The sequence below is a fragment of the Dermochelys coriacea genome, chromosome 1 (genome assembly GCF_009764565.3).
Source record: "Dermochelys coriacea isolate rDerCor1 chromosome 1, rDerCor1.pri.v4, whole genome shotgun sequence".
Lineage (NCBI taxonomy): Eukaryota > Metazoa > Chordata > Testudines > Dermochelyidae > Dermochelys > Dermochelys coriacea.
This window is the reverse complement of record NC_050068.2, coordinates 193,992,365-194,007,088: the sequence shown is the minus strand read 5'-3', so window position 1 is coordinate 194,007,088 and position 14,724 is coordinate 193,992,365. Positions and strand designations below refer to the sequence as shown.

The 14,724-nt window shown below is 39.0% G+C and overlaps 1 protein-coding gene across 14 annotated transcripts in view; it reads left to right on the top strand.

The window, feature by feature from the left end:
* BBX (BBX high mobility group box domain containing) overlaps positions 1 to 14,724 on the top strand; it is a 189,916-nt gene that overhangs the window by 100,948 nt on the left and 74,244 nt on the right. For all 14 annotated transcript variants that reach the window (XM_043510859.1, XM_043510850.1, XM_043510855.1 and 11 more), the window contains one exon: positions 9,709 to 9,907. In XM_043510859.1, the coding sequence (XP_043366794.1) occupies positions 9,709 to 9,907 (199 nt within the window). The remainder of the gene's footprint in view (positions 1 to 9,708; positions 9,908 to 14,724) is intronic.

Genomic DNA, 14,724 nt, shown 5'->3' with positions numbered 1-14,724 from the left:
TTTCTAAAGTAAGACTCTGTGCCCTGTGGTTTTGTACAGTGCTTTCATTTTAAGGTTGCTGGTGTGTGTTACTGTCACTAATGCTTGTGTTGTTTTGAATCAGAGTGCAAGGGAAGCAGTGTGTTTGTATCCAAACTATCCTGTCCTTGGTAATCTTCTGGATGCTATGGACATAGAGCATAAAGCTCATTATACAGCATTTGTATGATGCTAGCATGTAAATGGCATGTTGTCATCTGCTCAGAAAGGCGTGGCAGGCATGTGCCCAATGAAGGCATAATTAAAAGTCCATTCCACGTTAATCAACAGTCCTGATAGATGGCATTATCTTGAACTGTGCATTTCCTATTGGTAATAGAGCCTGTTAAACAGTCCTTGTTGAACCAAAATTCCAAAAACATAGCCTGTTTTTTTCCTTTGCTAATAAAATCAGTGTTCACCAAATAGTTTGGCCAAATCCTCTTTAAGCTGCCATTGGTTCATGAACTGTTCACTTTGCCTATTCACTGTTCTGTCTCTCTCTCTGATGTGTAACTGCTCAGGTGGCAAGTGTTGCTAAGGCGGAATCCAGTCCCTGAATCAGTGAACAATATGTCATCAAAATCCCTTATATGGGAATCCCATGCGAAGTCCCTCATTTCATAAAATGTCTGTTTCATCTCACAATTTAAATGTGAGGGTTGATGTTGGAGTGGGTTGGTCTGTAGCTGGTTATATAGGATAGACTTCTTAGCCCAAAACAGAAGATAGTAATTAGTTGTTTAACGTGGATTGTGTGGGGAACTATGGAGTTCGACATCAAATAAGGCAACTGCTGGGGCAATGAAAAAGAAGAACACTATATCTGAGCTCATGGACTATAGAATAAGCGGTTGATGGAGCCTGAGTCAGAGCTATTCTTAGGACAGTTAAGAAAATAGTTATCCATAACTTGTGCATATTATTTAGGATCATTTCTTACTGTTTCCAAACACACACAAAGTTTGGATATCTTGAGGGAGCTGTATTAGATCATATGGATCTCTGGAGATCTACTTATTTCTGGAGCTTCTGTCTTGGGACATGTTCAGAAATAGGAAGGAAAGACAAGCACTGTACATGGCATAGACATACTTTATAAATAAAAACTTATAAAGCAGATGTAAACAATTTCTGGAGCACCCAGTACTGTTCAGTCTGTGACAGGATACTGAGTTAGATGAACTATGGATTTGTTCCTGTTATTGAAGTTCCTAATTTATTCTGCCTTCCCACTTTAAATTAGGCAGTGCTTTTAAAAATTAAGAAAAAGTCAATGAAGACATATGATACATATATTGGAAAGAGGAAAATTTTTTACTCTTTTTTTCAAAATAAGTAAATCTAATGTTCTTTCTTTCTTTAATACTTTCTCTTGCTAAAAGAAACTTTTATTTAGTAAGGGTTGGGAGGGGAATAATTGCATAACTCATGAGAAGTGACAGATCTGGAACTATTAATCATACTATTATATGTCACTGTTCCTGTAATGATTTAGTTTTTCTTGGCTTTAAGAACACATTATACATTTGCTATTGAAGAGAAACAATATATCCAAGGGAGTTCAGATCATTAAAATGAGCTCCAAGAATGTGTAGAAGATATAAAGCATATAATTTTTATTCTTCAAACAGTTGTGCAGTACAACAATAATAATTAGAAACAATAGTCTACAACTGAATTGTCTTTAGTACCTCTTCATAATCAGGCTCACACTGTAAAATAAACATAATCAACTGAAACCTCATTTTGAATATTATTGCTTCATATTATTTAGTGCTTGGGTTTGTTGTGGGGATTCTCAAGTGGGGTAACACAAATCCTGTTAAGTGTTGTTTGCCTTTTCCTAAAGACAGGCAATTTACAGGCTAGCAGGTTGTGACCTATAAGAGGAAAGAATAAAATTACATTCATATTGCAATTTTTTGGTCTAATTATTAAGTCATCTAAACTAACTGACACATTTCAGAAAATTATGATTTGAAATATTTCATAAAAAGCTTTTCACTGTGGTGGTATTCCACCATTGCTGTCATCAGATCTCAAGATTTTTACTGCAAATGGTCAAAGCTTTCAAAATTGGATGCCAAAGTTAGGCATCTAAATAAGTGTTCTGAATTTCCTCAGATGTGCTGAGCACCCAGCAATTCTCATGGACTTCAGCAATTTTGAAAATTGGGTCATTTTCTATAGGTACCTAAACATGAACTTTAGAAGCCTAGCTATACGCACCAAGGCCAGATTTTCAAAGGTGTTCAGGCACTTAAAGGTACAGGTAGGCTCCTAATAGGATTTTCAAATGCTCTTAACCGGACTGAGTGGCTAACTCTCATTGCCTTTCTATGGGAATTAGGTGTCTAACTCACTGAGGCACCTAGTGGGAATTTCAAAAGTGCCTATCTGAATCTTTAGGTTCCTAAGTACCTTTGAAAATCTGGCCCCTGGTTTTAAAAATCTTAGCCAACAATGCTGAGATTACATGGAATTTTTGTTAGTTTAAAACATGGAAGTCAGTGGAAGTTCTGCTATTGTCTTCAGTAGGAGTGATGGCAGGCTTTTGATTTGTATCCTGTAACCATTGTAGGTCAGCTTCAACTTAAACTATAAAACTGTTATTGCACAAGGGCAAAAGCTCAATAGCTGCTAAATACTTCTGGCAGAACCACGTGCTCACTGCCAATTATTACCGTTATAGTTTAGAGTGAAAGATCCATTTTCTCCTCAGTAAAGGTAGTCTTTATTCCCCAGTCACTTGAATTGTACATAAATATATGTGTCTATTTTAATTACCCAAATGCACGAAAGGGTTCGAGTTCACCTCTTAAGAATGCCTCCCCACTGCTCCCTTCATATTTGGGCTAGAATTTTTCAAATAGCTTTTTTTAAAAAACGGAAAGGGCATTAGTGCTAAAGCCTTGTTGGAAAACAGTTCATTTTAAAATATGTCTTTGAATCCACAATATCTGGGCCAGCAGAATTGTTTGGCCTCTTTCCTGTGTTGAACTGCCTGATGAATGCAGACTGTTGCCACTCAGCAACAGAGTTGAGCACTTCTCACTGTGAAGACTCTTTCAGCTATTTCGCAGACAAGCTCAGACTCAGACCTTGTTTTGTGGCTGCTTTGGAAGCAGCATCAAAATGAGAAGAGACAAATAATATGCCTTCACCAGTGAAGTTTTGCTAGATATGCTTGACGAGATGTGGACCGTGACATGCATGTAAACCATGTCCTTTATGGTGTTGCCAACACTCTCTTGGTGATTTATTGGAAAGTCCAAGCTCCTGGATTCGTGTGGTTTGTGAGAATATTACTTTTAAAAAAGAGAGAGAGAGAGAGAGTGCACGTGTGTGTATTAAATTTCTAACGTTCATGTTTTCAGAGGAAAGCTGGAAACCATAAAATAATAATAATAATAATGCCTATATTTTCATCAGTAGATGTCAAAGCCCATCCCAATATTTTGATCCTCACTATCAGGTAGGGAAGTGCTATTATCCCCATTTTGCAGATGGGGAACTAAGGCACAGAGAGGCTAAGTGACATGCCCAAGTTCACTCAGGAAGTCCATGGTGAAGCAGTGAATTAAACCCATGTTTCCTATGTGTCAGGCCAGCACCTTAACCACTGGACCATCCATCTTCCCAAAAACACAAATTTTGAAGGCTCAAATCCTAGAAGGGAAATGGAGACCCAGATTTTATTATTTTAAATCAATCTCATGATTCCTTTTGTGTGTCCGTGTCACCCCAGATTCATGAGTTTTGAATGCTTGGTGTTGGTAATATATGGCTGACTGAAAGCCAGCAAGGGAGCACTGATGGAAATTTTTAATGCTTCTTCCAAGAGGTGCTGGTAGTCATTAAACAACTAATGACTAGGCCCTTGCTCAAGAAAACATCCTGTGCTATGAATGGCCATACCAGTTACAGTGCTGCCTGGAGCCGTCTATTTTTATTTTATTTTAAAAATGTTTTATTTTAAGAAAAGAATTAAGTGTCTGTCAGGACACATTCAGATCCTACTTGGGGGGCTCTTAAATCATTGTGAATACTTACAAATGAGTGGTAATTGAGCAATAGCCCGGAGTTCTGTAATACATAAATCCGAGTAGGTGATGTATTATAACCCTGTGGGGTTATATACTTTAGTGCTATTGGGGATTCTGTGCTTTTAACTGTGTGAGCAGGAAAATTGATTCATGAGTGGGTTTGATGTTCTAACAATAGAAAGTAAAGTTGTGTGTGTGTGTGTGTGTGTGTGTGTGTGTGTGTGTGTGTGTGTGTGTGTGTGTGTTTCTTCCCATGGTGATGTTATTTTCATGTGATACCCATTCACTAGTAAAATGAACTCTTCAAGCGGAATTAAAAAAAATAAGTAGAGGTGCCACACTCTTTAATTTTCCAATCTAATACATGTAGCCCATTCAAGATATACAGAGAGAATGTGGCTCAGCAGCACCTACAAATTATTTATAGAAAAACCTACAAATAAATAAAAATAGAACTTTACACATTGTATCCACATAGTATTTTTGTTTTTCTGAGGTGAATCATCCATATCTATGCTACAATCTGGAGGCGGACAGTGACAGTTGACAGATTAAGATGGAAATGAAAGTACAAGAAGCACACATGCAATGATAATACTGCCACAAGACACACAGGGTTTTGCAGTTCACATGGATATTGATCTGGGAAAGAACTGGAGTAGCTCTGTTAGAGGACGTGGTTTTCAAAACATTTATTACCTGTTTCCATCCATAGCCAAAGGATTTATTTCTTTTAGTTTTGTTTGTATGCAATATTTTTTAAAGGGAATTCAGTGCTTTTGTGCGAAAGGTGGTTGGACTGATGTCATCTGAATGAATGGAGCACATGGTACTGCGCTGGAAACGTCCCTAGCTACCCTGCCGGCACGCATCAAGTAGAATTTAGGATGAGGATAGTTTAGGCTTCATGCCCATTTAATCATTGGCTTCTGCCAATAGTCAACTAATACATTTGAAGTTATCATACCTCATTCCCATGCCAGGAATAGATAGCACTAATTTGGTAGCCTCCCACAGAACTGGGCTTTCTAAACCCATCGGAGTTGTGCTGATAAGCATTTGGCAGTCTGAATCACAAACAGAAAGGCGTTCTACCACTGCAAGAATTAGGCCTCAGGCTTGCTGTTTTGGCAAGTCCTGTTACCTTGGCCTAAGAATGTCCCAATAAATGTTTCTGACTCACACAAGGCATCCAGTCGTAATCAGTGTACAGCCATTTCGGTGCTCTGAGGATGTATTATCACACAACTCTCAACAGCAACCAGCAATAATCCAAAGATTAACTTTTTGCCGTTCATTGTATGACACTCAGCATGAGCTTCACAGGCAGATTCTTGTATAAAAAGAGTAACCACTAATTTCTCCGTATTCCCCTACAAAATTATTATACCTCAGCACATCAGTGTGCTCTCATAAATGCAATACTTAATTGTATGCTCTAAGGGGCATCCTTCTCCATCTCTCTTGACCCCCAAATTCTCTAAATCACTGCCATATTGTTTAATATGTAGTTTTACTACTTAAAAGGTACCAGTTATGGACAATGAAAAAGTATTTATTGTGGACCTCCCTTTCTCTTCTCACATACCAGTCTGGTATTTCTTGACTGATAAATGCAAACTCCAGACTGACATGACATCCGAACAATGCCTAGCAAATTCCTACTTGCCTTTCTACGTCAGCACCTGGTCATGAAGCCCAGTTTCTGTTGCCAGCTCCATTGTCTGTTCTCCAGTAAAGCGCGTTCCTCAAATGAAATATACCCCTTTTCCCCTGCCATCTTTTTTGGTTTTCCCCATTTCTAGTGATGTCTGTGAATGAGAAAACTCAGTCACTAAAAAGAACACATTAAAGTGGACTGCAAAGCAATACTAGATATATAGATATATATGCTCCTTGATGACACAGCCTCAAACTTTATTCAAATAAGTTATTTTCCTATATGTATTTTACATGTTGTTCTGTTTTCATCTCTGTTTTTTACTGAAGGATCGTGGCAAGATATTTGGAGTGTACATCATGTGTGGGTAGAACCTGAGCTGAGTGGCATCATTATCACCATTCAAATCCAACTTTCTGTTTTGCCAGGATTTGCTAGAGGGAACTGAAGATCTGATATTGTTAATTGTTTTATTTAAAAACAAAAACACTAGGAGGGAAAAGGCCTCTTGGAACAAGTTTGATGCTTTCTTTCCATATCACAATGGAGCTTTTTTGTATATGCAAGTCTTTTGCCTTGCAGTTCACCTTTAAACACGTTGGCAGTGTGTTCATTATGCAGGGTACATTACTCTGAACCTCCCATGCGTCACATTCTGATGGTAAAAAATTGTCTTCTGAAAGTGGTGATTTTACAAAAAAAAAAAAAAAAATCAACTAAAGAATTTTGATAATGGGTAGGGCTGTCACAAGATTCATAAAATTAATCATGATTAATTGCACTGTTAATAATAGAATACCAATTTAAATTTATTATAAATATTTTGGATGTTTTTCTACATTTTCAAATATATTAATTTTAATTACAATGCAGAATACGAAGTATAGCGTGCTCACTTTATATTTTTATTTTTATTACAAATATTTGCACTGTAAAAAAAGATAAATAATCTGCAAGTCGAAGCATGAAGGGTCATATAAAGGATTAGCATATCTGGCACATAAATACTTTGCAATGTCGGCTACAACAGTGCCATGCGAATGCCTGTTCTCACTTTCAGGTGACTTAAATAAAAAGCTGGCAGTATTATCTCCTGTAAATGTAAACAAACTTGTTTGTCTTAACGGCAAAGAGTCCTGTGGCACCTTATAGACTAACAGACGCATTGGAGCATAAGCTTTCATGGGTAAATACCTACTTCGTCAGATGCATGTAGTGGAAATTTCCAGAGGCAGGTAGGCATAGCGGTCGGTTGGTATAGGGTGGTGTTAATGTGACCTTCACTTATTTGCACCATGGTGTCTAGGAAGTGGACTTCCCATGTAGATTGGTCCAGGCTGAGATTGATGGTGGTGTCTGAAGCTGTTGAAATTGTGGTGGAATTCTTCTACAGTTTCCTTCCCATGGGCCCGGATGATGAAGATGTCATCAATGTAGCGTAGGTAGAGAAGGGGCGTGAGTGGATGAGAGCTGAGGAAACGTTGTTCCAGGTCAACCATAAAAATGTTGGCATCTTGTGGGGCCATGCGGGTCCCCATAGCGGTGCCACTGGTCTGGAGGTATATATTGTCACCAAATTTGAAATAATCGTGCATGAGAATAAAGTCACAGAGCTCAGCAACCAGTTGTGCTGTGGCATCATCAGGGATACTCTTCCTGACAGCTTGTGTTCCATCTGTGTGTGGGATGTTTGTATAGAGAGCCTCTACATCCATGGTGGCTAGGATAGTGTTTTCTGGAAGATCACCAATGCATTGTAGTTTTCTCAGGAAATCAGTGGTGTCAAGGAGATAACTGGGAGTGCTGATGTCATAGGGTCTTAATAGAGAGTCCACATATCTGGACAGTCCTTCAGTGAGAGTGCCAATGCCCAAGATGATGGGGTATCCAGGATTTCTGGGTTTGTGGATCTTGGGTAGTAGAATAGCCCTATACCGAAAACCTACCGACCGCTATGCCTACCTGCCTCTGGAAATTTCCACTACATGCATCTGGCGAAGTGGGTATTCACTCACGAAAGCTTATGGTCCAATACGTCGGTTAGTCTATAAGGTGCCACAGGACTCTTGGCCGCTTTTACAGATCCAGACTAACGCGGCTCCCCCTCTGATACTTGTTTGTCTTAGCGATTCGTGAACAAAAAGTAGGACTGAGTAGACTAGTAGGCTCTAAAGTTTGACATTGTTTTTTGGTTTTGAGTGCAGTTTTGTAAAATAAATAAATAAATAAATAATAATTCTACATTTGTAAGTTGCAATTTCATAAAAAAGAGAGAGCACTACAGTACTTGTATGACATGAATTGAAAATTCTTTTTTATTTGTTTTATCAGTACAAATTTGTAATAAAAAAATAAGTGAGCACTGTACACTTTCTATTCTGTGTTGTAATTGAAATGAATATATTTGAAAATGTAGAAAAATGTACACAAATATTTATAATTTAAATTGGTTTTTCTATTATTATTTAACAGTGCGATTAAAACTCTGATGAATCGCCAATAATTTTTTTAATCAAGTTCATTTTTTTTCAGTTAATTGCTTGAGTTAACTGCAATTAATTGACAGCCCTAATAATAAGACCAAAAAGTAGTTTTAATTTTAAAAACATTATTGTCAGATGTTATGGACTGAATAAAGCATCTTCTAATCCAGACTCCATTAGAGCCAGAATTTTCTTCAGGCTACATAGACTGGTTAGCCTCTCCTGCCATGGGATGCCAGGAATGTACCCAAGCACTTTGGATGCATGCTTTGTGTGTTCATAGATTCATAGATGCTAAGGTCAGAAGGGACCATTCTGATCATCTAGTCTGACCTCCTGCACAGCGCAGGCCACAGAATCTCACCCACCCACTCCTATGAAAAACCTCACCTATGTCTGAGCTATTGAAGTCCTCAAATCATGGTTTAAAGACTTCAAGGAGCAGAGAAGCCTCCCTCAAGTGACCCGTGCCCCGTGCTACAGAGGAAGGCGAAAAACCTCCAGGGCCTCTTCCAATCTGCCCAGGAGGAAAATTCCTTCTCGACCCCAAATATTGCAATCAGCTAAACCCTGAGCATATGGGCAAGATTCACCAGCCAGATACTACAGAAAATTCTTTCCTGGATAACTCAGATCCCATCCATCTAATATCCCATCTCAGGTGATTAGGCCTATTTACCCTGAATATTTAAAGATCAATTAATTACCAAAATCACATTATCCCATCATACCATCTCCTCCATAAATTTATCGAGTTTAAACTTAAAGCCAGATAGATCTTTTGCCCCCACTGCTTGAGTCTCCTTTCATAAGACAAGTTTTCTATGCCTCGGATCATCCTAGTAGCCCTTCTCTGTACCTGTTCTAGTTTGAATTCATCCTTTTTAAACATGGGAGACCATGTTCAAGGCCATAGAAAGTTTTCAAACAGCCACAGTGCTTTCTAATGCTGAAGATCCGCTATGCATGGTGGTAAATTCTGATTACGAGCTCGGAGCAAAGTATCAGATGCACTGTCACAGAAAATGAAACAGTATCTGTAAGTAATGGTTTATTTTCTCACAAATATACCTGGCTTTGAAAAGAATATAAATAAAATTTTGTAAAAGACAAAGTTGTTGTCTTCCCCTGCCCCCCAACCCCCAAAAAGTGTATGCAGAGCAAGGAGCCATGAAATCTTGTCACACTTGTCTCCAAAATGGTTTATTTTCCAGCTACTGATAACCAGTAAGGAGGGAGAAAACTCTGCTATTTTTAAATCCTGCTGTTTAATAACTTCATCTCATTAGGTTTGGCTTGGTGGTCAGAGTGAACTCAAAGCAAAGGTTTAGAGATGTGACTAAGACCTTTGATGAAACTCCACAATTAAGAGTATAAAAGACTATATGCTGAATTGAACATTCTAGCAAGCGGGGTGCTCTCCCATTGTCCTGTAAATATCATATTGCCATGTCTGATATGAATATTTTCCTTACCACTTTTTTCCTTTCCTGTCTAGTACAAAGATGCATTTATGAAGGCAAATCCTGGCTACAAGTGGTGCCCTACAACAAACAAACCTGTGAAAACCCAGTCATCCACTGTTACAAACAGGAAAAAGCTATGGGCCTTCCCGCCAGAATCTGCAAAAGATTTACCAAGTCCCAAGAAATTGGCAAAGACTGAAGAAATGCCTCAGCTGAACTTTGGAATGGCAGGTGGGCTTTATGTCCTTGTTTCCAGTGATATTGTCGCTGTCACTGATGACATTAAGAGAGTCTATTCTGAAAGACGATAAGACTAGCTTTCTCCATTCCAAGCCTATTATAATTCCATGGTCTCCATTCCATGTTACAATTATAGACCGTAATTCAGGTAAGCACCTCTATTTAGGACCACAATGAAGCCTGTGTTTAGGTGCTATGTAGTGTTTTGAATAGAGATGGACTTAAGCACAAGCTCTATCATAAATCAGGGCCAGAGATCTGACAACATCTAAAAGTGGGGCAGGCTTTGGTCTGGATCCAAATTTTGCAGCTCTGGACCACCATCAGTTAATTAGAAGTAGATCTTTTCACTATAAATCAAAAAAATATACTATTGATTGTATGCATTTTCTTTCTGTAATTTCATGTGGCATTGTGCTATGTTTATCAATTTCATGTATGCAGAAATGATATACTGGTAACTTCTTAAAAAAAAAAAAACCCTTGAGGTTTTTAACAAGCAGAGTGGTCAGAACTTTCAGGATCAGGTCTTTGATTAATACAGGTGCTAATGTGCTTGAGTATTGGCAACTTCAAAACTAAAACTGGCACAAACTGGAAGTGATTTAGTGATTTAGATTTAAAAATTAAAGATTTCTCCCCTCCCTCACTTTTTTTTAAAGGCAACATTTACACAGGATGTTACAAAAACTTTCAAACTTGTTTAGGCTGTGCTGTGTGTGTGACAGATAAGACAAGCTCTCTGCCCTGGAGAGCTTACAGACAAAGGGTAGGGGAAATTTGTGTGTGGGATGGGATTGAAAGGATAAAAAACTTGTATCCATTTTTGCCCAACCCAGTGGTATGAAAGTTCCCATAATAAAATCGCTCCTCAGCATGAAGGAAGTGTGAAATGTAGTTCAAAATGACGTTTGTCATGCTTCAAAGCTACATAATTTGTGATGCTTGTTATTTGGGAGCCCAGCATCAGATACTGTAAATCCCTTCGTTCCATTCTGCTTTTAACATCAGAAGAATAACATTAACCATCTTTAAATGTTCTTGAGATTACGTGATCAGTAGCTTGCATGGCTTATTCCTCCTGAGTGAAACCACCTCCCCTCTGCACACAATAAACCCCTACAGTGTCCTTTAGTATAAACAGAGCTGTAAGCAACCCAGAAAAATTAAGGCTAGGAATTTAAAATAAAGCTAGTCAATCTCTGCAGATGAAGTTAAAACTGGGCAACAAAATAATCACTAGATTTCTGGCAGGATCTGATGCGTTGAATGAAAAGAATCCACCATCTTCCCTAGAGTAAACAACAGTCATCTATAAGCAATAATAGGAAGGCTTTACAAATCCCAGTCCTAATGCTGCAATTAATTATGCCCATGCTTACCTCTGCTCATGTGAGCAGGCTGTTTTGTGTGAATAAAGTTAAGAATAGATTTGTTTAGTAGAAATGAATTAAGTAAATATGTCCAAAACAACATAGCTGGGTGACAGGGGAATCTGAATAATGCTGAGTTCGAGTTCCAGGCCAGTGCCTTAGCCACCAGACCTCCCTCTTTTTGTAAAGAGCACAGTGTTTTTATGTTGTCTAGGACTAGTGTACTTCAGTCTGTGGGTCACAGATTAAGTTGGTAGGGTTTCTGCTCCTGCCGTGTCACAGTTGCACCCCACTAGTGAAAAGCAGATGTTCCACCGGTACAAAAGTAGTCTTTGAAAGTACTATGTGCTCACAATGGAGAAGTTCATCACTGAATCATGAAAGGCCTCAGTGTTGCTATACCAACTGGAAAACCTTGTGTCAACTCTGTACCAGCTGTAGGTAAATGTGCCTTGCTCAATTCCTCTTTCTCCGGTCTTACAAAAACCATTCATGTCTGATTGCTGCCCCCATGATTGCCAGCTTTGAAATCCATATGGATTATTGCTAGGAAACCATACAGTAGCTGAACATAGGAAGAGGTGAAAAGCAAAGGACAGTTTTTCTTTAAACCACTGGTACTCCATTAATAACATGCATCTTCAAGACACATTGCATCTCTAGAACTAGGAAAATGCATGGTGTAAAGACATCCCAGACTGCCAGTTTCGACATGTTTGTTTTCTTTGCTTTTATGTGCAATAATATTAGGAAAACAAATATAGAGGGGAAAAATCCTTGTTGCCTTTTACGAGTTGTCCCATTGGAGTTAACAGGAGTTACCAATGCAAGTATGGTACAAAATTTGTGTTGGTTTTTAAGAAGGTACTCTCTATACAAGAAACGTCATTTTTTCCCCCAATATTGTTGACCAATTTATTTTAAGGTATATGATATCTGACACTGACATTAGGCTTCTATATATCCAATGTCACTAGCAGTGTCTTTTTTATTTATATATTTATTTATTTATTCTTAAAGCAAAATAGAAATTGTAATGGAGTGTTGCTAAAAGATGTCTGACCTGGGGTACCTTATAGGTAGGGCCCTACCAAATTCATGGTCCATTTTGGTCAATTTCATGGTCATAGGATTTTAAAAATAATAAATTTCATTATTTCATCTATTTAGGAGTTGGGGGGGGCACAAGGTTATGGGGAGGTGCTGCTACCCTTATTTCTGCGCTGCTGCTGCTGGTGACAGCACTGCCTTCAGAGCTGGGCAGCTGGAGAGTGGCAGCTGCTAGCCAGGAGCCCAGCTCTGCAGGCAGAGCCGCCATCAGCCGCAGCACAGAAGTAAGAATGGCATGGTCTGATATTTTCCACCCTAACTTTTGCGCTGCTGCCTGCAGAACTTGGCCCTCAGTCAGCAGTGGCCACTGTCCGGCCGCCCAGCTCTGAAGGCAGCATGGAAGTAAGGATGACAATACTGTGACCCCCCCCCCCCAAATAATCTTGTAACCCCAGTACAACTCCATTTTGGGTCAGGGTCCCCAGTTTGAGAAACGCTGGTCTACCCCCGTGAAATCTATATAGTGTAGGATAAAAGACCAGATTTCACAGTCCGTGACGTGTTTTTCATGGCCGTGAATTTTGTAGGGCCCTACTTGTATAAGGCATAAGGCAAAGCTTAAATGCGTTCAGTAGGCAGACATTCTATACGATATCTCGCTTGCATGGACGTTTCTTGCAATGTTCTGTTTTATTATAATCCAGTAGTAGTAAGAGCCATCATTTGCAAACAAAGTGATACTCATGTTCTTAGCTTTAGCAAGAAAGAAAGCTATAGTTAAGGTCACAAATCAACCTCCATTATACTATTAACATTTTAATATTCTTTTCTGAATAAAGCTGATAATGAGAGGAATATCTCTATTATTGTTGAATACCTGTAAATAATTTTAAAATAGCATTTACCATATTAAACTATTTATCTTTCTTAATTTATTCTTACTAGCCAGTAAGACTCAGTAACACTTAAGCACAAGAGGGTATCAACATAATGCAGTGTGTCACACGAATCTTATTTATCCCTTTTATTATTTTATCTTGCATCTGAAACCTTGGTAGCAGCATTTTTGTCCTCATCAAGAGCAGATATCCAACCTCCAGCTCTCTGTTTCAGCTGCAGCATGACTATTCTTTAGTTGCTTGAGCACCAAATTAAACTTTCACTTTCCACTAAGCTGTCATTTTTTCTCCTTTTGATTTTTATTTTTAAATACATGGTTTTAGTGTCTGTTGCAACTACAGTAACACTTTAAAATAAAACCCTGAATCTTACCCTATAATTAAGAAGGTGCTCATTTAAAAGGAAGAGAAACAAGACCTTCTGGAAAAGAAAATCCTTGGAAATAGGGAAAGGGTTTGGACCAGGCTGTCATGCACATCATTATTCTGTATTTGAAGGATGCCGTTCCCCCTCCACTCCCTGAATTGCCCCATTCCTTTGCTTTGACATCTCCCGACTGGAAGGACAAGAACTGCTGCCTGTCAGTGCAGTTGGAATGCTCTTCTGGTGAGGAGGGCTTTCAGAACTGGATAGCTTGGCCTGGTAAGACAATACTTCTGTCATGTGCCTGATTTCCCCTTCCCTCCCCTCCCTACCTTCTGCCTCCAGAGTTTTTTCCAAGTTTTTTCAGAGTTGTTGCATCCGATTAAGTGAGCTGTAGCTCACGAAAGCTTGTGCTCAAATAAATTTGTTAGTCTCTAAGGTGCCACAAGTACTCTTTTTTGCAAATACAGACTAACACGGCTGCTACTCTGAAAAGAGTTTTTTCTGTCCACTGTTTCTTACAAATCCCAATGTATTTCTTCTTTGAGGATTATTTTATCTTTCTTCTCAAGGCTCATACAACTTTAACCCAAATTTAGCTCAATTAAGCTTCCCCCTCCCCCCCATGAGAAATGAAATGGGAAACTGAAAAAAGGCTCCTCGCATTGCCCTTTGTGTGAATCACTCTGGCATCAGGCAGTGTTCTTCAGTCATTGGGAGTCAGCTTGTCCCTCTTCACCGCCGACTCTGTGGGTGACCTGGGGCAAATTGCTTAGCTTCTCTGAGTCTCTGTTTACTCATCTGTAAATGCAGTATAAAAATACTTAACCCTGTGAATGTAGCCGTTAAAGTTTTAGAGAGGAAAAATGGTTGTATGTTTAAGACAATGGACAGAAATTTAGGAGATGTGGGCTCGATTCCCAGCTCTGCCACAGACAGCTTATGTGATCTTGGGAAAGTCACTTAATCTCTCCATGCCTCAGGATATGTCTACAGTGCATTGTACCCCAAGGTCTGTGGGGCCTGGGCTTGTGGACTCGGTGTTTTCAAGACGTTGCTTGAGCATCCATGCTGCATTGTAGATGTGGGATTAAAATCGCTAGACCCAGGACTCTCAGCCAT